Genomic DNA, 23,057 nt, shown 5'->3' with positions numbered 1-23,057 from the left:
AATGCTACTCTTTACCTATGGCTGGTACCGTTTGTTCAAGGACAAAGATCTCTGAAACTGAAAGTTGTGCAATAATTCATATCTCCATCCGTCTCATTCCCATCTAACAGTCAGAGATTTCTTTTAACCTGGGAGTATGTTTGTGCATCTTTTCCATTTTTGCTTTTGTTCTTGTTTGCTGTTAAAACTACAGCATCCTTATGGCTGCCATAATGTCCAAGCAAAAAAATATGGCCCAAGTGGCCCAAGTCCCGTGTCAGAGTTAATTATTTTGTTAGGAGAATTTCACAGCTACATGTTGCACTGTATCTGATGTATTTGCTTTTCTAAGGCTAGGATGTACACATGGTGGTGAAATGTATTGCTAAGCCAAATGGAAGATATAGTATTGCCCAGCTGCATTCCCTTGTGCATGTAAGTTACTCAGTGAATTGATTTTCTTATGAACACTAAGCAAAATAATACACTCTGCTGAAAGCCTCTGAAAAAAAAAAAAAATCCTACTGTGTTTGCCTTACTTAGGTATCCAGCTAAACACAGGCTTCATAATGTGTTCAGCCAGACAGGTTTCTGCAAAGATAGGGGCAGGACATGATCCCTGCCTCTCAGAACTTTGCATCTTCACAAAAAAAAAAAAAAAAAAAAAAGTGCCTACATGTGCATTTCTCCTTACCTCATTTCCTGACTCTCAGAGAATTCTCGTATTTTGTTACATTCTGTGGAAACTACTGCACTTTGTGGCTTCCTGGAAGTTGTGCTTGCAGCAATTCCCACTTCTGTAAGTTTAAATGTTATTCAGTACAAAATCACAGGGGCCTCACACGTGGGGAACCTGATAGTGTCACTTGAAGTGGTGTGTGAAGAGTGATGGCCATTGCCAGGGATCAGCTTTACTTGCCTCATGGGCCAGACGTATCATGTTGTAGTAAATTGTGTGTAGCTGAAGACATTGATTGCAATTAGTTTCCCAAGTACATGAGAGGTCAGATCTATAACGAGGGTTTTTTTCACTTATTATTTCTGCCTGAATGATCATCTTTCTATGGACACAGCTCAGGCTGTGACTTTATTCCAGACCACTACTGGGAGAAAGTGGAAAACATGAGGGACAACTAAAAAAAGCATCGTATTATGGATTGTGTGTGCGTAGGCTGAGCAACTGTTCTACCATGTGAAAGTGAAACATGGTGAGAGTAGAACACTTATGAAGAAGGAACTTTAAATTTAGGCAAGACCTTTCTTTTTATCGATCCAATAACTTCACATGTGTTACTACATTTACTTATGTGATCCTACCAGATGCTCCTTATTAGTGTAGATCAAGGGGAGGGATTGCCTTTGGTAAGTATTTCTGCAAGGTTCATTTTGTTGCTGCCCGCCTTAACAGCCCTGACCAGCCTCACCTGGGGCTGCCCATGGGCCCTATTTTAGCTCAGTCCTGAGTTTTAGCTCCTTCCTGAATTATGCTTAGGGCTGCTGCTCTCCAGCTCTGCTACAGACATATCCAGCCGTGGATGCCCTGGATCCTGACCTGCAGACTGACCACCTGGCTTGACCTCAGCCCATCCCCATGGAGGTGCCTGATGCTGTGGGATGTGTACTGGCTGTAGAAACCCACGTGCTTCCAGTCTCCCTGGGGATTCTCTGTGGGTTCCAGCCCCCAGGCTGCTACATAGTTACTTGATATTAATTGTTTGATATTGTGTAGAGAGGAAAATACTGGCAGGAAGAAGAAGTTGTGGATGAAGAGTAAATGTGCTGACTTTTACAAAATTCTAAATAGATTACATATCATAGACTTAGGAGGAGGTCCTATTTCTCCTAAGCCACAGCAGTAACTTACTTTCAGGAACAAGAGATAAATTTGTGTCTGTTCCTCCATTCTCTACACCTGCATTTGAGGGGTGAGGTTGGAATATTTAATGTCTTTATAAACTACAAAACTGCTTTTTCTGGTTTGTGCTTTTTGTTTTGGTTTTTTTTGTGGGGTGGGGGGGAATGTTGGGGTTTTTTGTTTTTCAGTCCTTCAAATCTACTTTTTGTTCCTCTGGTACCTGACATTTCCCAACCTGTTGTGTAGTGTCAGCAAGGTACATTAAGTTAATTCCCTCCCCTCGGAGCAGAAAGATTGCAGCACTCACCTGTGCCCTGGTAAAATCCTCAGTGGTTTTGAAGGGAATGTTATTTGAGTGAGCTGTAGCCAGCAGTTCTCATCTCTCCGTGTCTTCCTAAAGCTAGGAGAATCTTCTCACAGTGCAGCTACGTCCTCCAAGACCTCTTTCTTGTGCTTGGACCTTCCCTGCTGTGTCAATATCACCTGCACTTATCACTGATGAGGAACTACTGTAGGGTAGAGCTGGATGCATTCAGTGAAAGGTCAGAGATAATGTGCAGATAAGCCCTGACCTATGTTTTGTGCTGGTCCAAGTTGTCTAGAAAACATTCTGGAGAAATCAGTTTGGTCTCTTGAGTGCATCCACTGAGTATGATCTTTCTAGATATGATAATATGTTGACTGCATAAGCTTTTCAGTATTAGCATTTATGCAGGCAGACCTTCTTGCTAATACATTAATCCTGCTGCACAGTTCCACAATCATTAAATAAATAAAATGTGCCTTGAGGTCAAATCAAGATGGTTCATTTAAGGCAGTCAAACCACAGCATTTAGATTCTAAGGTGACATGGGCTATACCGTCTTCAATTAATTTCTTAACATAACACTAAATTTGGAAATGTTGCAATGTGGGGTTTCTTTTCAAGTAGGGTATGCAAAGCCACAATATTTCATTCACTAAAAATAGCCATGTGTGATTCCCTGTAAAGGGAATTGTGCTGAGATTTGCACCTGTCAGCTCTTAATTTCATACTGTGATTCTTTTGAGCCCTCTGTCTCTGTGCAGAAGAGAGAAAGAGCTTTACTGAACTATAAGCTGGACAGTCTTTATCTCCTTTGCAAATCACTTGTATATATTATTTTTCCTGTGCAGACAATAATTTTGAACATATAGCATTTGTTATAATTTCCCTTGGAAATGCAACTTGATTTGCTGTAGTGCTGCATATTTATGGAGAGCTCATGTGCTCTGTTACAGATGGGGTGAGCTTATGGCATTTACAGTACAGCAAACATGTTTGAACCAGCTCTGCAAGGGCTCATGGAGAGAGCAGTGAAGCTGATGTAACAAGCTGAGGAAGTGCCTGCCTTCCTTGCAGCTGTCATATTTATTTGCAAAAGATATGGTTTCAATTTTCTATATAAACACTCACTCTGATAGATCCCTTGCTCAGATAAATGTGTTTGATCACTTTTTTTTTTTTTTTTTTTAATGCTTGAGGGAGCTTGGATTGTGAAGTAGCAGAAACAAAGCAGAATATTCTGAGGAAACACAGCAGCAAGATCTCCTGTACAAGAACAGGTTGCTCACCAGTAAACTGAGCTAAGATACTCAGCTCTGTTGCAGATTGTGCTTCTGTGACAAATGCTGCTCATCCAACATTACACACCTTTACCTACTTCAGACAGGAATTGGGAGAGCAAGGTAAGTTACAGCAGGTTTCCATGTTGCAGGTTACTTTGTCTTTCTGCCAGACAAAGCTCTTCCTCCCCTCTGTGGAGAGCTAGAAGAAATACAGCTCTTCCTTTATCTTATGCCTGGTGCTGCTTTTCAGGAACGGCTGGACAAAGACGATCTGCATCCATATCCAAGCTGTCCTTCGTACCCACCACGGCCACCGTGTGGTTAAGGACCATTTTGCCTCACGAGTGATTTAGCTGTCAGCATGTTTCTGCCTGGGGGGAGATAAGTGCTGACTCCCCTGGGGGGTGGCATGTGACAAATGAAACCAAACCTCAGCGTTTAAAGAAAAGGATTGCTCCAGATGTGTAAGGTGGAAGGGCAAAAGGACGAGCTGAGCTTTGAAGATGAAATAGAAACAACATAGAGCAAAGAAGTGTTATAAAAGTGGTTGCTTTCAGCTAATGTTGGATGGAGGTGATTTTGTGCTTTGACACTGAGTTGCTTAGGTAGTTAATGATAAATTCTTGAGTCTTTGGCTGTGTTTAAAATTATATTGCACACCTCCAAGGGCTTTTCATGCAGGTAAATGAGAAATGGAACTTTTGTGAAATTGAGGAGTCAGTAATCTTTTCTGTTTGCTTTAAACCCCTTTTTATTATAAGGTCATATAGACGTTCTATTGGAGAGGATCCCTGGTCATTTTGTATCATCAATTTATCATGCAGGGCTCTCCCTGCATCCTGTGGGCTTGACTCATCCTGACTCAGCACAAATACTGAGTCAGCAGGAGCAGGTGAGCAGGAAAATCTGGGGAAAGGATGCCTGCAGGGAGGAAAATGCCAGCATATTCTTTTGACTTTGCTCACCATAAGCCCTTCCAGCTGGGAAAGTGGTTTCTTTTCCTCAGGCCTGAAGGGGGAAGCAAACTAGAGACAGAAGGAGTTAACTGTGATCCCATTCTTGGTCTCTAATCCTTGCTCTGGGCTCTGTAGCATTATGGCCTCAAGGCAGCTAATAAAGGGATATTTAGGCTTCCAGCCACACTGTGAAAGGTATTTAATTTGAATTGTTGCCTGTGACCTGTATTTTTGGGTTATCTAATCAGGAAAAAGAAAAAATACCTTTTCCCAAAGATGAAACCACTGAAATGAAAGGGAAGATGAAGGAAATAATTCACCTTCTTAAGCAAAAGGAACCAGTGGCATTGTATAGGAGGAGTCTACAATCTCCTCAGTCCATCAGACATAATTTTAAGGCTTATGGGAAATGAAGGGAGCCTTCATATATAACTCAGAATACAGCTAGATCATCTCCTCTCTGGGAATGCATCTTCATTCCAAGTTCTGGAAGTGGTAGGCAAATTCTCTACTTTAAATGTGACACAAGCTTTTTTGATCACTTTTTAATGGTAAATTTTTACTTTTAGCTCCGAAGAGCATGAAGCTTTTATTAGCTCTGTGTGAGTTTCTGTCTCTAATAATTTTAAAATCTGTTTGTTGACTTCAAGTACACTTGACAGCCAGAGAATTGGAAAGCATATATGGAGTCCTTGATTTGCAAAGTGCCTAATGGATGACTGGTTAGGTCAGCAACAGGGCCTTTAAGCAGTCAGATCCTCACAATAGCATGATTTACATGAGCAAAGGAACAATTTACTGAGATTGCAGGTTTTAGAAACCTCAAACATGTAGTGGTACATAAAATCATCACAAAAAGGTGTGCTTTGGACAGAATGCACTTCAAAGTGTTTCCCCTGAGATAAGTGGTGCAGACAGATGCTCTGCCTGCAGAGAGACTGGAAGTGTAATTTGAGCAACAACTAGTCGAGAAAGGCCTGGAAAGGAAAATCTCTATTCAGACAGTGGGGAGAAACATCCAGCAGTTGGGATAGTAAAGCACTAATATAGATAATCAAGGAAGGAGTGGAGTCTCGTCTGTGGGAGAACCACTACATAGGCATCAGTGAGGAATGTCTAGAAAAGATCTCTGAGGGTTCTGCTAACCCTCTGATCCTCTATCACAGGGCTTGTCAAACTTCTGTGTACTTCTGAGTAAAGGCTGAGACACACAGAGGCAAATGGACAACCGGAATTTCTGTCTGAAAAAAGTCCCTCTTTGGGGATCTTTACAAGTGGCAGAGGTGACAGATGGAGTCACCCTGGGCTCAACCCTCATCTGAATGGGCTTAGCTGCAAAAGTGATTTGTAGTCTTGTGCTTGGGAGAACACTTTGCTCTTGCCAATGGAGCATTTTCCTTATTGGCTCCCATACTTCCTTCTGTATGGGGAAGAGGGATTGTGACTCTGATATATATAAAAAAATTATGGGTTTGCCTTGTCTTTTCCCAAATATAGCCAAAGGAGCTCTGCAGCAAGTAAGAGATGCTTGTAGAAAGTGACACTTTGCGGTCGGTGCTTTATATAATGCTCTGGTCTAACCCATTTACGCCCGTTTGACAGCTGACCTCTCTGGGAGGCCTCAGCACCGACCTCCAAAACTGATCAAGTCTGACAAACACATTTCCTGTGTCAGCAGAGGGTGCATCCTCACTAACCAGGTGAGGACCCTCCAACTCGCTGGCAGACTCCACATGCTCACCTGCTGGGAATGAGATTTTGAGGAGAGGATGACGTGAGAGCACTGGTGAGTTGGAAACCTGTCTCTGAGATACTTTGGGCACACACTGCAGCAGCACAGTACTCTGTTTTTGTTTTGGTAGAGTTCATGTATTTGCAGAGCGGGCCTGAGCACCAAAGTGCTTATTTAATTTCCCAGGATTCTGTCATCAAGGCTGGCTGCGTTTGATACGATGGAGTGTTTTGTCAGGCTGCTGCCTGTGCTGTCAGAGGCAGGCTATAAATACACACGTGCTTCTTGCATTTCCCTATCTCTCTTGGTCTGTAAGAGGAAATGGGCTTGTGATTAGCAGTCAGAGGAACTTGTGAAATGACACAGCTGTACTGTAAAAACGCCCCAGCCCACATACTGTGCTGCCAGAGGAACTTTAACTGTTAGAGAGCAGGATTGCCCAAGACATGGAGCGAGAACCGACGCGCATAAGGGAAGGCTACTTGGTTAAGAAGGTAAGTGGGCAGTTTTGGACTGAGTGGAAGAGAAAACTAACTCTGAACAGGCTGGGGAGGCGTAGGGAAACATGCTGTGAAAGTTTGGCAAAACAGGTAACAGCTGGAAATAGCCACAGCCTACTTTATTGCACTTAACTGAGTTAAACATCAAGGAAGAACAGTGAGATTAGAGAGGCTGGATCACCTTGGCCTGGAGACAGTGCGTGGGGTCATGGGCACATCCCTTCTTTGGGAAGGCAGTTGCTGCCCCACTGCTCTGTAGTCTTTTGTGGTACAGCCCATAGGATAAAGCCTTAATTTTTATTGAAATTGGCAGTGGCTTCCACTGGCAGAGCATGTCGGAGTCCAGCCTTCAGGAAGTACTGGACTTGTCTGGTTATGAGTAGAAATATTGTAACCTGTGGTAAACCCACAAACAAGAGGAATTCACAGCAGTTCTTGTCTTGTCATTTTAATTGATTTTTTTAGCAGAAAATCAACCCAGTGGGCAAAATTGGACTCTCAAAAATGGTAAATTTTTATGACTTATTAAAAAAAAAAAAAAGAAAAATAATCAAAGGAAAACAGCACTCAACCCACATGTGGTACCCAGATGAAACTCCTTTTTGTTGTTTCTCCCTTCAGCTGAGTTTTGAGAGAACACCCAGAACAGCAACTTTTCTTTGTGAGGCATCTTCTGCTTCCAGTGAGGGCTGCAGAGGCTGGAAGAAGGTCCAGGTCCTGCTTTTAATAAGATCTTGGCTGATTATTTTCCATCCCTACCCTGTAATTGAATGTAAGGTCTGATTTAGAGTGAAAAACTTGGGTCTCTCTTTGTAACAGAAAGAGCAAGGGGAGCTAATATTTTTGATGAACGGCCTCTGTTTTGGGGCCCACCAATGCTAGTTGTGCTTTGATTAAGTCTTCAGGGGAACTGTTGGTTTTCAGAATATCTAAATGTTCATTTGGCTGAGCACTAAGTCACCTGGGTATCTGGGATTGTGACCGCTGTTGAAGCTGGCTGCAGGCAGGACCAGACAGGTTGTGTGGCTGGAGTGCAAAAGTCTTGGTCATTCTAGCAGTTAATTGTGCTCAACACAGAGAAACAGGTTGTTTCAGTCTCTGAGAGTTTTGCTGTGTGTTTCACTCTATGTAGAGTCCAGACTTGTCTTTATTTCTGTATTTCTTGCACCTAACAGCTGTGTTTCAGGAATAGGAAGCAAAAGCTTTAAAAGATGAAATGAAGCCCTTCCATTCCTCACCACTGCAGTTGGAGGTCTGAGGCCTCAGGCCCTTAAACTACTCATTACTCTTACAGTTTGTTCTTAAATGGCTAGAAATCCTCTGGGATGTGTGCTTTCTTATCAGACAGCCAAGCCCCAATGACTGACTATTGTAGCATCAAGTCCTAAATACAGCACAGTATGCTTGCAGTCCTAATGTGCCAGTTCACATTTAGCAATTTTGAGGGTTGTTCATAGTACATCATCTTGACCACAGTGGCTGGGGCTAATTGATATTGATGAGAAACATCTGCAATGCAATTTTGGAAAAACTCGTGTCTGGGGTGACTGCAAGGGGAAATTAGTGGTGGTAAGACGGATAATAACATTTATCTTCATGTAAGATGGGTGTGGTTGTGGTACGTTTCCCTTGAGACACTGACTGTAGTTACTTCAGCATCAGCCAGACACTTCCTGGGAGGTCATATCTTCATTGGATATCATGTGAAGAGTGATTAATTGAACATAATATGCACAGTGATTTATTGTTGCAGGGCAGCATGTTTAATACCTGGAAGCCGATGTGGGTCGTGCTCTTAGAAGATGGAATTGAATTCTACAAACGGAAGGCTGACAGCAGTCCCAAAGGGATGATCCCACTGAAAGGGAGTTCTATAAATAGCCTATGCCAAGATTTTGGCAGAAGAATGGTAAGTACTTATTTTGTGACAAGGTTTGACAGTATATTTATGCCCCTGGAGGCACTGAGGGGGCAAAAGGCTGGTGGCCACAAATTCCTTGCAATCATCCCAGTGGTGATTCTCACTTGTCTCAGAAAGTCACAAGCAGGCTTGGACTTGTGTAGTGCTCGACTTGAAGGCAATTTAAGAGGACTGATTCAGAAAGCATTGGGTGTTTTTTATTATTTTGGATTTTCTTTCAATCTCTGGGTCTGTCAGAGAGCAGAGCTAATTTTTATTGGTGTGAGGACACTTTGCAGCTGAATGTCAACAAATTCCTGTATTAAATATAAATCAAACTGCCACAGAATAAAGCTGTGGGAAACCATTTCATGAGCAGTGGAAGCATTTATTGTCCAGGAGCAACAACTGGCTTGCTTAGACAGGAAGGAGATAAATGCTATGACACACATATTTTGCTATAGGCTTCCTGAAAAACAGTTGTTGGTAAAACAGAATTTCTAGTATGAGCAAAGAATCGTACCTTTAGTCAGTAATTTGTTATTTTGTCAACTTGATTTCATCAAATAGGCACTACATCCCCAGGAATTCCTCTGACAAAGGGGTCCCTCAGAATCTGGAAAATTATCTAATTGCAGTTTAAAGCAATTTACCATAGGGATGCCTTACTGAAGATAGAAGTCTCTGAGAGTATTAGAAAAATAGGAAAAGAAGTCTGAGAGACTGCATGAAACAGCAAACTTCACTTCTCATTTGAGAGAGGAGAATTAGACCTGTCCTTAGGTTTTGTGATAAGTGGAATCAGTCGTGTCAGATTTGAACCTGCTGGCTTTCCTTTTGCCCTCTTTTCTTTCTTCAACTTATTTCTTTTTTTTTCCTTTGTGCAGAACTCAGATTTGTATGAAAAACCCCACCTTGATTCTTAATGAGTCTCATCCATTGAGAGAAAGGGACTCTTAAGTTATACTGAGGTAGTACAAGAAAAGGATGGCACAGAGAATAAAGATTGCTGTTAATCCTGTGCTAATTATCTAATTAACAACCCTCAGCACAGCACTCCTTACTCTATACATGAGGTATGAGGCATGGGGAGAAGGGTACTGTGTTCAAGAGTATCACATATCCTACATTGTAATGGGAGAAATTAAGTTTTTCTCAGAAACCATTCATTTCCAAACAATTTTGTCTGAGGTTTTGTTTTTTTCCTTTAACTCCCAGAAAGGCACAGCCATCAGTACTGGTCCATAATAGTTGCTTGGAAATGTCACTAACAGTAACACACTAAACAATAAAGGAAAAATAATTCACCAGCATATGTGCATTCCATAAAATAGGCAGAGAGGTCTGAAATATCCAGTGTCTGCTGAAGGCAAAGAGAGAGAGATCCTCAGCTGCCCAAGGGGCTGCTGATGTACCAGTCTGCAGAAGATGCATTTCATCTGTGTGGAAAAGTGACAAAGTCTTTGAGGATCATTCCCTTGGCTGCAATGAGTTTAACATTATGCTTCATTTGACATTATAAGTTCACCTAATGAGCTTTACATTATGTTTCATTTTAGTTGCTGGGGTCTTTTCTGAGGGAGAATAAAGGCAAAAGGAACAATCTGAGGTTGAGGCACCTGAAATACCTTTCCATAAGTAAGATCTGATGAAGGATTTGCTGAAGTTAGTGGGAACAATCCAAACAACTTCAGCAGGTGTCAGAGCAGATCCTCCTTATGGAGTTGGTGACGTTTTTCAGAAGTCCATAGACCAATAGCCCTGGAGATGTATTTTCTCTTAAAATTTGCATCACTCAAACAGTCAAAACTTCAGCATGCTCATTCACATGAGCAAAGCCATTGCTGGGATTGTTCTTGAGAACATCTACATATATTCTTCTTCTACAAATAGTTCTTCAAAACAAAGTATCTTCATTTTTGCATCTTACAGTTTGCAGCTTTACTGTACAGCTGAATCCAGTGCCTCTGCATTCCATCCTGGCTTCTCATTGGTTGTGTGGTCAAAGCATACAGTTATTCCTCTTATGGGAATAATTCTGGTTCTTAGGTGGTTTCCATACATTGATTTCATATGGCTAAAAATGAAAGTATGTTTTTAAGACAGGAGTTCTGTAAGGCAAAAAGTGGGGTAATTTTCATTAGGTAAGCTTTAAGTCTAGTCTCACTTGGGCCCAGTTTGGAGCATGGACTATTGGGCCACGAGCTGACTTTTATATTTCTCTGGTTAGATTTCAGTTTTATGAATCAGCTTGTGTACCTGCACCAGAGCCTCACTGGAAAGCTTAGAGCACATCACCAACATGTTTTGTTTAGTAAATCAGCTGCAAAATGTAGGTGCTGAGGGGAAAAGAAGCAATGCTGGATTTGTTAATCAGAGATAAAGCCTGTCCAGAAGAGGCTGCAACTCCATATTTTGAGACTATATTTCAAAATGCATTCACCACTGTTCACTATTTTTGATTTGGTGTTTTATCATTGCTTAACGTTATGTTAATTCTGCTATACTTCAGCTTTCTCTGTTTTCCCCATGGCTTTTCTTTGGATAGAGTTATCCTGTATGGTCTAATTTTCTCAAAAGTGCAAACACATACATATCAACAGAGAGAGGCGTGGTCACTTCTAGGATAGGAGACTCAACCTCTTCACCAGTTTCAGAGGAAGCCTGAAGTCCAGCTTAGTGGCCTGGCTTTCTGGAAGCTAAAGTTAAGAGAAATGGTTTTCCCAGTCTCCTCTGTGTACTGGAAATTAAAACTCTCCTTTAGCGTTTCACTGTAAGTTATTTCTCAGCCTCTTGAGAAGGCTAATTTTTCTTCTGGTAAAAAATGTCTTAATGCTTCCACATTTCATTCCGTTAATCTGGTGTGTTAGCATGACTTGGATATTGGGATTTACAGAGATCTGTTTGCTTTTCTCATGAATATTGTTTTTCAGTATGTAGCTCTTTACTGCATAATAGAAAAGATGGGTGTTGCTGGAAATCTGAGCATTGTCAGACAAAAAATGGTTACTTTTCTGTCTGAATTGGATTTTTGACTAACCACTGCTTTGTAAGTTTGAAATCTCTTCCATGAAAGTCAGTTGGACTTATGCACAATTTCAGGGTGTCAGAATTTTTCCTGTTGGCCATAATCTGGAAGATGCATGTTAGGGATGTTCAGAAATGTACCATTTACAAAAGAGGGCTTCGGTAGGCTGATTCAGTGGGCTGGTTTTCTAGCATAACTACATAACAAATTAGTTTCACTTATGGGGGAACTATATTTTAGAAGTGGAAACCCTCTTGCCTGAATAATTAGAAATTAGATCTAGATTTTCCATCCAAAAAGATCACTGAATGGAAATGAGTTCAATAAGTGTGAACTTTATGGGGTAGTTTTTTCATTTGTTTGGGTTTTTTTTTCAGGTTGGTGTTATTTTTTCTCTTTACAACTACCTTTAAAAGATCTTTTCTCATTTTTGGGAAATACAGTCTTTTCATTGTTGGTAGTGTGTTTATAGGCAGTGATCCCAAGATCTAGCCAAGGGTTGGATGTATCATCTCTCTACTAAGCCCTTAAATGTTTTCTAGTCTGCAAATGTACTCAGCTACTCTCCAGTGTGACTGTGACCTTTTCTCTCCTTGTGAGTCAGTAGCTGAGTAACCTGATGTGGGGTAGTTTTCCTCCTTCAGACTGTTCACATGTCTCTAAACACTAAGACAAATTTACACCCATTGTAACTCTGCAAGGGCTGAGTGCTTCAGCCTTTCAGCCGTGTTGAACTTCCCAGCAAAAGTTACAATCAGCACCTTATCAATGCCACTCACCTTGGCTGTACTGGCAGTGTCAGGATCACTCCCATGGAAGTAACAAAAGGATTCAGTTACCTGCAGTGCTTGTTCATGTTTTTCTTCAGAGCTTTTATAGTTTAACTGTGGCTCTAAGGCACTTTCCATAGTCCCTTAGGCACAGGTAGGCTGTGTGTCATGGAGGTACTTGGTTAATCATGACCAACTGGCTACACCAAAATAACTTTGTTTAAAAAAACCACGTAATTTATCATTTCAGTTTGTCTTCAAGCTCACTGCAGCCAAGCAGCAGGACCACTTCTTTCAAGCTGCCTACCTGGAGGAAAGAGATGCCTGGGTGCGGGATATCAAGAAAGCAATTCGCTGCATAGATGGGGGCCAAAGGTTTGCCAGAAAATCCACAAGAAAATCTATCAGACTGCCTGAAACAATCAACCTGAGGTTTGTTCTCATAGCTCTGCTCCCCTGTGTACTTCCCTTTGCAGGCAGCTGGCAGATATGTGACTTTGGTCTGGAAGAGCCATGAACATGTCTGTCCATGATACCTCATGATTTCTGAAAGACTAAAAGTTTCAGTGTGTACAGTGTGGCAGAAATGACCCAGAAATCAGAATTGGGAAGCTCATTTTTAAAATGTCACCGTTTACCCAGAACATGATTATTTATCAAAGGATTTTGCTGATAAGGAGATTTCTGGGCACACTGCAGTGCAAGCGGAGACCCCCCAGCCAGAAGTGTGATTCTGCCAGGAGACGCGTTTTTATACAGTATATAATTTATGCCAAAAATATTTTAGACCCTTTGTTTGTTTTCCGGAGAAATGCTGATGTTGGCCTAGTTTTTGGATGGTAAGGGAAGTGCAGTGCCTGCCAGAGAACATGGAACTGGCAAAGGGAGAAGACAAGATAAAGGGCACACACAGGAAGCCATCTGTTAGTACTTTAAAAAGGGAAGGACAACTTATTTTCTGCCTCTGAGAAGTAAATACCAAGATACCAACAAACCTGCAGTGATCCTTAAAAGACAGTAAAACTGCAGGGCCAAGATCCAACTAAATCTGGCTTCACAGGTTTCATCAGAGGATCAGGCCAAAGAACTTAGCCTGTGACATTTAATATTTGTCCTTCACTGATGTTACCTGTGGCTTCTGAGAGCATGAAGGCTTTGGGAATGTCACAGTGACAGGTTTTCTACTCAGCTCAGGACCTTTTGGGGGAAACACAGAGCACAGCAGTGAACTCTCCTGCTTGCACTGAGGCCGTGGGACCCTGGGAACGTGCCTCAGCAGTGGGTGTTGCTCTCTTCACAGTACAGTCACCACAAGCAGTTGCGTTCTCAAAATAGGGGGATGTGGTGAGCCATTTGTGCCCTCCACCCTCTGCTCCCACAGCTGTGACAGTGAGGTAGTGATACCTCCAGGCTTTTCAACCTGAATTTTTCAGGAGATGAAAATGAGCCATGCCCCAGCTCTGCAGGGAGCCATGTGCCAACCAAACACAAAGACCCCGTGAATGACGACGACGTTGTACAAACCGGCAAAACCTTTTTATTTGCTAACAGTTGCTGTGGTTCTTTTTACACACAGTGCTTTGTACATCTCAATGAAAGATCCTGAAAAGGGAATAAAGGAGTTGAAGCTGGAAAAAGATAAAAGAGTGTACAATCACTGCTTTACAGGTAAGGAGCTCTTGTCCCTCTTTTCCATACAATAAAGGGAGCACAGCACTGAGAAGCTAAAGATAGATAAAATAGCTCTAAGCTCTGTAGAACACAGAAGTTGTGAAGAAAGTCTGGCAGACATTTTCTTGACCAACCCAGGAAGTGCTCAAAAGATGAATCTTGACAAAGTGTTCAGTTATGACCACGGTAAGCAATGGAATTTAACCAGTGTCAGGAAGATTGAAGTAAATCGTTTGAGTAGGTTGCTGTGTGAAACACTTAACTCCAGAAGAATTATTCCATTCTGAATTTTTCATCACCAAACAGTGTCACATTGTAATTCCTGTTCTGCTCCAAGTCAAATCTATGGGTGTTCAAAAAACACATAGATGTAGCTCTTGGGGACATGGTTTAGTGGTGGACATGGCAGTGCTGGGTTAATGGTTGGACTGATCATCTGGGAGGTCTTTCCCAACTTTAATGAGGCTGTACCTCGCTGGATGACCCAGGAACCTTCCCAGATTAGCTCCCTCTGTTGCCGCTAAGAACCTTTCTCAGGAGATTGATGCACAGACAGAGTAGGCTTGTTGCCTCTGTATTTTTAGGCTTCTTCATGTCCGTCTTGGTTTGTGACTGATATTTTGTTGCTTTGTAACCAGGCACCTGTGTGATTGACTGGCTGGTGTCCAGCAACTCTGTCCGAAACCGCAGAGAAGGTCTCCTGCTCGCCTCTTCCCTCCTGAGTGAAGGCTACCTCCAGCCTGCCGGGGATACATCCAAGGCTGCTGCTGAGGGGCTGTCAGACACCCCCTTCTTAGATCTCAGCGATGCCTACTATTACTTTGTGAGCATTGCATTCTGTGGCTTTTTTTATTGTCTCAAGACTTTTCTCTGCTTTTCTCAGGCTTCCTGTTGGGCTTCTTAAATCCTGGAGGAAAGATTGTTCAGAAACGGAGAGATCCATGTTAATTGTGTTTGTGATGTTCAAAATGAGCTGGCTCACTTTAATAGTTGTATCTGGGACTTTTTTTTTTTTTTCTAACACCTTTCTAAGTGCGAATTGAGTGCTGAGACCAAGCTGGGTTCTTTTTAACTTAGACTCTGTTCCTGGTAATTGCACTGGTGGCCAGAATTTAACCATTGGTTTCCCTGATGATTCAGTGGAAGGGAAGAGTTATTCATTATCATGGGGCTTCACAGAGTGACACAAGCTACAAACCCATTTTTGTGCAGAGCCATCAAATCTGACTCCATGTGAGTGTGCACACACACACAGTTTGCCTATGAGCAAAGAAGCAAAAGTTTTTAATAGCCCCCAGTAATACCTGTCCTTGTTATCATACCTAACCTTTTCCATTTATTGCTTCATATTCTGTGGGTTGATTTGAAGAACTTGCAATGTCACAATCACAGTCAAATACTGTTTTAAAGACGTTTGGCTTATTGACTTAATGCTAACAAAAAAGTATGCCTTCTGTCAAGTAAAACCAAGTAAATTGATACTACAATTCTGTTTAAATGTACCACATAGAATCACTTGGCTTCAACAAAAGGACTCTTCCTTTACTTCAATTATTTTCCTAGAATATGCCCGTGGTAGGGAGACTTTAGCTGTGCAGCAATGGAAGCAGAGCACTGCTGGTAAAGGCAGCCTTTTGGCCATCACAGTTTGTGATGGCATCCCATGTGTGCTCTGCTTGCTTTTGGGTTGTTTCTAGTTCGGTTCAACACCAATATGGTGTGAGGAGGCCACAGCAGGTCAATGTCTGAGCTGGTGTCATAGAATTGTATTCCTACCTCTCACCAAAATGGTGCCACAGTGATTTGGATTGCTCCTCAACTTCACTGGGAGGTTTTTCCAGTATAAGGGTTGATTTTTTTTTTTCTTCTTTTTTCTTTCTTTTTTTTCTTTTTTTTTTTTGGTGGCAAAAAAACAGGGTGGAGGGAAGCCAAAGAGAAGCCATATTGGTACATGTATATAAGCATTCAGTGGCTTTGTAACTTCTGAATTTTCTCTTGTGCCCTTGCAGCCAGACAGTGGGTTTTTCTGTGAGGGATATTCCAGTGATGATGACGTGGTCCTGAAAGAGGAATTCAGAGGCACAATTGTCAAACAAGGATGTTTGCTGAAACAGGTCAGTATTGCCTGTGCTCCATCCTGTCACTAGGATGATGCTACGTGGGTACAAGATTACTCTTTTACACCCAGAAGCTTCAGAAAGAAGAGCAACTACCCTGTCATCTCCACAGTTGACAAGTTTCATCTCTCTCCCTCTGGCCTTTGCACAAAGAACACTTGATGTAGCGTGACAGCAGGAGCCTTGCCCAGCATTACAAGGTTCATTACTCTTACCACAAAATAAAACAATTGACAGCTTTAATTAGGAAAGAGTGCTAATGCAGGAGATGTGACAAGTCATTGGTACAAGGCAAAACTGAACTTGGGTAAAAAGGCTACCACTCTTGTGTCCCTCTGGACACACAACTGGATTCAGTTGCTGGTTTTCACAGGCTTTTTCAGCATACCTGAGCAAAGGAGTTGCTTTCAAGCACATTTGATGTGTAAGACAGAAGATAACTGTATACCTTCCTTTCCAGCAAAACTTTAAGCAATCAGTGAATGTCATGGTAAGTGTCTTACTTTCCAAGGCCATTGCAAGTAGATATTAGTGAACTGAAGGCAAAACCAGGATGCTTCAATGAATAGAATGGTTCAGGTGGAAGGGACTCTACAACAATCATCTGGTCCAACTGCCTGACTGCTTCAGGACTGACCTGATGGATTACACTCTTTGAGCACCCTCTCTCTAAAAAAATATTTCCTAATATTGAATCTGAACCTTTGTTGTTAGAATAGTCCTCGAGGGCTTAAGAACCTTTTGATGGTGCTCACGTGTATTTCTCTTGCTCAATCAGATTACTCAAAAGCAATGGAAGAAATTAGACCCACATCTTGCTGTTCTTTTACCCTGTCACATTCACATCTTCCTAGTTAGCAAGAGCTTCCTTGCAAACAGTGTAGCTAATGGAGAAACTGGTATTTTGAAATGCTGAGAGGAAGTGATTCATGGCGATCTTCCACCAGTGTTAATCTGCATTTGGTCACCCTCAGTGGGTTGTGGGTCACTGCTTGGGAAGGTCACTGCTTCTGCTGAGAATGGTTTCAGCACATCTAGACTTTCCACACCCATCTTTTCAGTCTTGAAAACAGGCAATTGGGCACCACGTCTATAGCAGAGAGTGGTGTTATTTCTGCTTGAGCTTCTCAGCCATGAGCCCTCCAGGGTGCTTAAGCCAGATAAGCATTTTTTTGTTGTTATCTTTGCAGGGAGAGAAGGACTTTCAGCTCATTCTTGCCAGTAGTTCAAGGTACCTTCCTGCAAGGCACTTAGCAGCTGTGTTTTCTGGCAGGCATTTAAACCCAGTTCTCACAGACCTCATGTGAATGTCATAACTACCAGACTACATGATATGTTTAGGGGAATCTCCCATGTTGAAGCTCTTCTGCTTTGTACAAAAAAAAAAAATAAAAAGAGAACAGTGTGATAGTCCAGTTGTTGTGCAAAACACTGGAAGGTAGCAAAGCCAGGTTAAAGTCCTAGTCCAGTGAGTATTTCCTGTCCAAAATATTCAGCTTTTTTCCCTTTTGTATTTGCATGTTCTCTCACGTGTGGGTAAACTCTGTGTGCAGGCAAAGCAGTTAATGACATTCCTATTTTGGAATTTTCCTAGGGACATCGGAGGAAGAACTGGAAAGTGAGAAAGTTTGTTTTAAGAGATGATCCTGCATATCTTCACTACTATGATCCTGCTGGAGTAAGAGATACTTGGCTTATTTCCCTGTTTGTTTTAAAGCCAGTCCTTTATAGAAATATCTGAATGGAGTATTTATGTGGGAGTACCAGGTAGGACAGTGGGATTGTCTGTGCTCCTATGGGCTAGCCATTCTCTGAAAAAGCAGAGTGAAGGATGGTTTCTGGGCTTCCAAGTCAGCGCGGCAAATGCCACCCAGACCTGGGGACAAGTAATACTGAACAGTACTCTCACCTCTTATCTGTGATTAATTAGAATTAATGTGTGCTCTCACTTGATCAAAACAAACTCAGTGCAAATGACCTCAAAACAGTAATTTTGCAGCTTATATTTGAGCAAATGTTGAGCAAATATCCTGTGTCAGGCTGAGACAGGGCATTCCATTCCTTGTGTAATTCTAGCAGGCCAAACCCTGCCCTAAGAAAGGACGAAGCAGTGCCATGGGCAAAGAGTGCCCCTCAAAAACTGGCATTCGTGTTGATTCAGCCCACAAGTTTTATCTCATCCTGCACTGTGCAGCAGCAGTGCTGTTGTGGGTTATGGATGCTTTATGCTGTGCTGTTCTCCTTGGTAAAGGCAGCCTAGACACACTAGAGAATCAACACTGAGGAGTGTCTGTTCCCATGCTAAGTACTCTGCAGATCCTGAATTCTGAATCCCGAAAGTGATTCCCTATTTATTTGCAAGTCTTCCCCCTACCACACCCCTCACCCTCTGTGTCACACACAGACTGAGAACCTCCTGGTTTCCTGGGCAACATACTAATTAAAATGGTTTTGTTTCTGTTCTGGAACTGTAGCCAGATATGAACATGTGAACAGTTTCAGAAGTGTTGCATTTCATTTTGATTTCATGTCCTCCCCAGGGAGAAGAACCACTGGGAGCAATTCACTTGAGAGGCTGCGTGGTGACAGCAGTGGAAGATATGCCAGACAGTAAGGAACCATATCAAATGAGCTGTGTAATAAGTTTTTGGTACATCCTTTCAATCTGCCTGAAATCACAAGTGTTTTTCACTCAAAGGCAATATATGTACAGTGATTTGGCAATTTTAATAAGTGGTAATTCTAATAACTCTTCTGTCTGAATTACTGGAATAGGATACTGTGGTAAAGACAGCAACAGGGAATTTTGTGTTTTGTCAGTTCTTTGGGGAAGGCTTGTCAAAAGGAAGATGCCATCCCTGTGTTAGGATAACTGGCCTTCAGACAAAGTAAGTTGAGCTTGATCATGGGAGGGGAATGTGACTTGTCTGCAGGATTGAAGATCCTTCCGTGATTTGAGAACAACTAGCCAGAGACTCCTGAAGTTGAAACGTGCAGAATTCATGGGTGGTTTCTCTGAGACAGAGAGCTATCTCTTGGCTCAGTCTTGCAATCTTGGACCCAATCTTTGTGACAGCCTGATCAGGCTCAGCTGCAGAAAGGAAGGAGATCCCCTTACAGTGTTTAAAGGAGGAAACATTTTAAGCACAAGACTTTATTCTCTCATAGCTGACTTTTTTATTTCTTTCTTGTAGCCAAGAAGTATGATGTTGACAACATCCTCTTTGAAATCATCACAGCAAATGAAACCCACTATTATATGCAAGCAGCCTCATCCACAGAGCGTTCAGAGTGGATCAAAGCAATCCAGACAGTTGCTAGGACTGGAAAATGAAGATGACCTGCCAGTGGGAAGACAGACAACTGAAATTGGTTACTCAAAACAGAACAGGAATTTCAGCATTTCAGTGAGAGAAAGCAATATCATCCAGAGAGGTGTTCTAAGGCTTGTGGGTTGGGGGTGAGGACAGGTAGAAATTTTCAATTCTACAGTGGGCACTAACAAACTAACATTTTTCCACTTGTGTTATGGTAATATTTCACTAAATTATAAAATAGGACATTAGTGTGTGCTGCTTAATCAGCCTACCTTGAGAAGGTTGTACTAAGTATCTTTCCCTGCTGCCACAGCTGAGAGTGAGAATTTCACCATTAACAGAGGACAGTCATGTCACTGCCTCTCAGGAGCTCGATTAGTCACCCTCCATTCAGCCTGTATTGTGTTTCAGGATTTTCATGCATTTCAAATTCCTCCTCAGACAAGCTTTACACCTTCTCCCTCACCAGATCTTTTTCCTGCTTGTTCACCTATTCAAGTAATGTCATAGATTAAAGGAAAGAAATCAACTCACTTGGACACCTGATCCACTCCTTTATAATCTGTCAGCACTGAGGGAGGGAAGAATACAAGCAACTACGGAATCACCGTGGGGAAAGCAAGTACAGCCCAATGACAGCAGTATGAGGAAAAGTCTCTTCCCACAATATTTCAAACATGAAGCAAATTCACTTCAACTTCTTCATCACCCAACTTTGCTCTTTGCTAAATTTCTCCACAAGAATCTGCAGTAGTACCATTGTATCCCTTTGTTTAGGTCTGCAAAGCAGTTGCTGAGGTGTCATGTACTGTACTATGCTTGAATTAAGAATCTTCCAGGAAAAGGGAAACGATCCATGAACTGGTTACTTGAACTACTGATTGAAGTGGGTTTGACCAGCTTTTTATTTTTTAACCTCCAGCAACATACTCAGTCCTTGATTCTGTACCTTAAGAGGAACCTTGTCCTTGCTGTAACTGAAATAAATGTTATTATTTGACAGGATCAGGTTACCTGATCTATCCTTGTATTTTTGTCTGACTGTATATCAAACAAACTTCCAAGTCTTAAACTCTAAGCAGGAGTTGAAAGTCAAGTTAATGTCAGATTTTGCATGTAGACTGTTCCAAGTGCAACTTCAAAACTTCTAAACCTCTGTTTGCAGACCTAATAAGGTACCTTATCCTTAAAACTTCTTATTTGGATTTCTCCAATCTAATGATAAACCTGGAGCTAAAGTTTCTCTTCCATTTTGCTTAATCATACCTGTAGCTGAGAAAATGAGCCTGAAGCTCTGTTGCCTTGTGTTATTTATCCCAAAGAAAACACAGCCTTTCAGGGACAGCAGGCTGGGAGACAGTGGATCATCATGTCCATCTAAGACAGCTGGTGGAAATCAGCTTCTGGCAGGGATTTCCTGTCGCTTATGCAAGTTGACAGGGTGGCTGAAGCCTAGTGTGTCCTTCTGAGGAAGGAAGACTCATGGTGAAAAGATACACTGCTTTTCCCGGCCTGCTTTCTTGATAATTGCTGCTTGTCACTGCCTATTTCTGCTTTCAGAGCTCACTAACCCAAAAATACCCAAGGGCACAGGAAAATAGAAAAAACCCCACCCCTCACAAGCAAACAACAGAAACTTTGTCCGGCTTACCAATGGAAGGATGTGACTGCCACTTTTTAATAAAACTAAAATATTTTAACAGTCTATGGCCTTGTCCTTTTTCCTCGTGCCCTGCCCACCTGCGAGCAGTGTTTTCTCAGGCAGAGGATGCTCATCAGTGTATTTATGGAAGAGCTCTGATGTTTGTACCAGACTATATTGATAGGGTCTCTAATCTCATAGGCAGTGCTTTTGAACAAAGGTTTGCAGGTGCCTCTGCTTCTTGGCAGCAGGGGGAAGATCTTGGCCATGGGAATTCAGTATTAAAAAGCACCTACAAGTCTGTCAGAGGTGATGAAGCCAGCCTAGTTATTTAGAAGGCATGGAAGGGAAGAGGCACATATCCTGAATACCAGCACAAGAGAAGTGAGAGCAGGTCTAGTGCGAGGAACTACTGATCAAAAGGAGAAAAACAGAAGAGCAGACCTACATGTGTCATGCTTCATCTAACTTTCACCCTCTAACTATTTAAATCACACTTTTACTACACCCTCAGCAATTTTTACAGCAACATCAGTTTCATTTTTACTTTACTTTCATTTTACTTATACGAATTAAGACTTTCTTTCATAGAGAACAGCAAAATAAACCCTTGTGGATAAGGACTATATTGATAATCTTCCCTTACTGAAAGACTTGTATGATATAATCTACTATAAATATCCTCTTAAGTTAATGTTTGATTTATCGCATCTTGGAGGGAGCAGCTTTCCCTCCCCTGGAGTATCAACTATGTGCTTACTGCAGTTAGGGTCAGGTTTTTGGGAACCTTTATTAACCACACACCCATAAAAACACCCATGTAGACACAGCACTCCTAATTCCCTGGTTTAAAAGAAAACAGGACAAAGCAAACCACACACACATGCACTGAAAAAATAACAACCACGGGGACTGCAACAGCCCAACAAGCTTTCAGCCACAGGTGTTACTGCTTCTTATAATCCAGCAAACACCACACATGGAGGTAGTTCTGGCTTAATAGTCTCTGGCAGAAGTTTCCAAGAGTTGTGAACTTTCCCTGTCCTGCAGCTTTCTTCTGAAAGGTAAGGCCAGTATTATTTTGCTGCTAAATGTGGTTATATTGGTGCTGTTCTTTGCAGCGTTCTGTCTTCACTTTCTATTTGTAAGAATAGTTAACAGTGTTAAAGGTCTACTAAAAATATACTTCAGCAACAGAACAGTTTATTGAGTAATAATCAAAGTGTGTTCATAAAGAGGAAAAAACTAGTTAGGGTCTCTGAGGTATGATCCAACATTTACTGTCAAACTTGTATTTTAGACAAAGTTGTTGTTTTCATTTCTCCTTGCAATATTGCAGATAACTCTTCAATGCAGTAGTATTGCTTCTGTCTTTGACTTAGAGATCACTTTATTACAAATGTTAAATGCTAATTTCTTTTTTCCCCCTAATTTGTTCTCAAATACTTGATAAGTTATTTTAAGTTTAAACAACTTGCTCCACAGGGCTCTTGATAAGTGCTTTTCATTGTTTGCAATGTGCCTCTATTTGTTCTGAATTCAGGCTTAGGTAGCATTAAAATTCCAGAAAGATTTCCTTAAATAACCTTTTTGGTGGGGGCCAGAAACATTTTAGTAGGGTGGGAGTTTTTTGGGAGGGCAGTGGGGTGAGGATGGGTTGGGGTTTTTTGTTGTTCTTTTTCAGCTTGTACTTTTTAAAACTGGAGGAGACTACAGGAGGAACTTTAAAAAGCAAAATGAGTAGATAACACTGTTCTGCAGGTTGTTGCTATTTCTGTGGGTGCCTTCAGTTTGTGTTTTGGAAAGTGCACATATTTTCACTTCTGATCTGTGGTCTTCTCATTGATGTATAGAGATTGTTCTGTGCTCACTGTGAACTCTGACTGAAAACAAGGTTCTTCTTTTGTTGTTACTCATGAAACTTCTTGAAATAGAGCTTCTCGTTTGGCTTCAAAATAAGGTTGGGGTTTTTTTCTGGATTAGAACACAAACTTCCTGCTTTG

At 41.7% G+C, this 23,057-nt stretch overlaps 1 protein-coding gene across 3 annotated transcripts; it reads left to right on the top strand.

The window, feature by feature from the left end:
* Positions 1–3,494: 3,494 nt before the first annotated feature.
* On the top strand, positions 3,495–20,442 carry PLEK (pleckstrin). 3 transcript variants are annotated; one of them, XM_039386801.1, is made up of 10 exons: positions 3,495–3,541; positions 5,980–6,163; positions 8,363–8,518; positions 12,558–12,739; positions 13,884–13,975; positions 14,617–14,801; positions 15,988–16,092; positions 17,690–17,773; positions 18,636–18,705; positions 19,290–20,442. In XM_039386801.1, the coding sequence occupies exons 3-10, from the start codon at positions 8,369–8,371 to the stop codon at positions 19,427–19,429; spliced, it is 1,008 nt and encodes a 335-aa protein (XP_039242735.1). In that variant the 5' UTR covers positions 3,495–3,541; positions 5,980–6,163; positions 8,363–8,368; the 3' UTR covers positions 19,430–20,442. The 3 variants fall into 3 exon arrangements, with proteins under 3 accessions (XP_039242735.1, XP_027601630.1, XP_027601629.1); XM_027745829.2 differs by lacking the exon at positions 3,495–3,541 and having other exon boundaries at positions 5,946–6,163; XM_027745828.2 differs by lacking the exons at positions 3,495–3,541; positions 5,980–6,163 and adding an exon at positions 6,514–6,603.
* Positions 20,443–23,057: the final 2,615 nt, after the last annotated feature.

The sequence above is a fragment of the Pipra filicauda genome, unplaced genomic scaffold, assembly GCF_003945595.2.
Source record: "Pipra filicauda isolate LSUMZ 115617 unplaced genomic scaffold, ASM394559v2 scaffold504_size407168_pilon, whole genome shotgun sequence".
Lineage (NCBI taxonomy): Eukaryota > Metazoa > Chordata > Aves > Passeriformes > Pipridae > Pipra > Pipra filicauda.
The sequence above is the reverse complement of the archived record's forward strand: the minus strand, read 5'-3'. Positions and strand labels throughout refer to the sequence as shown.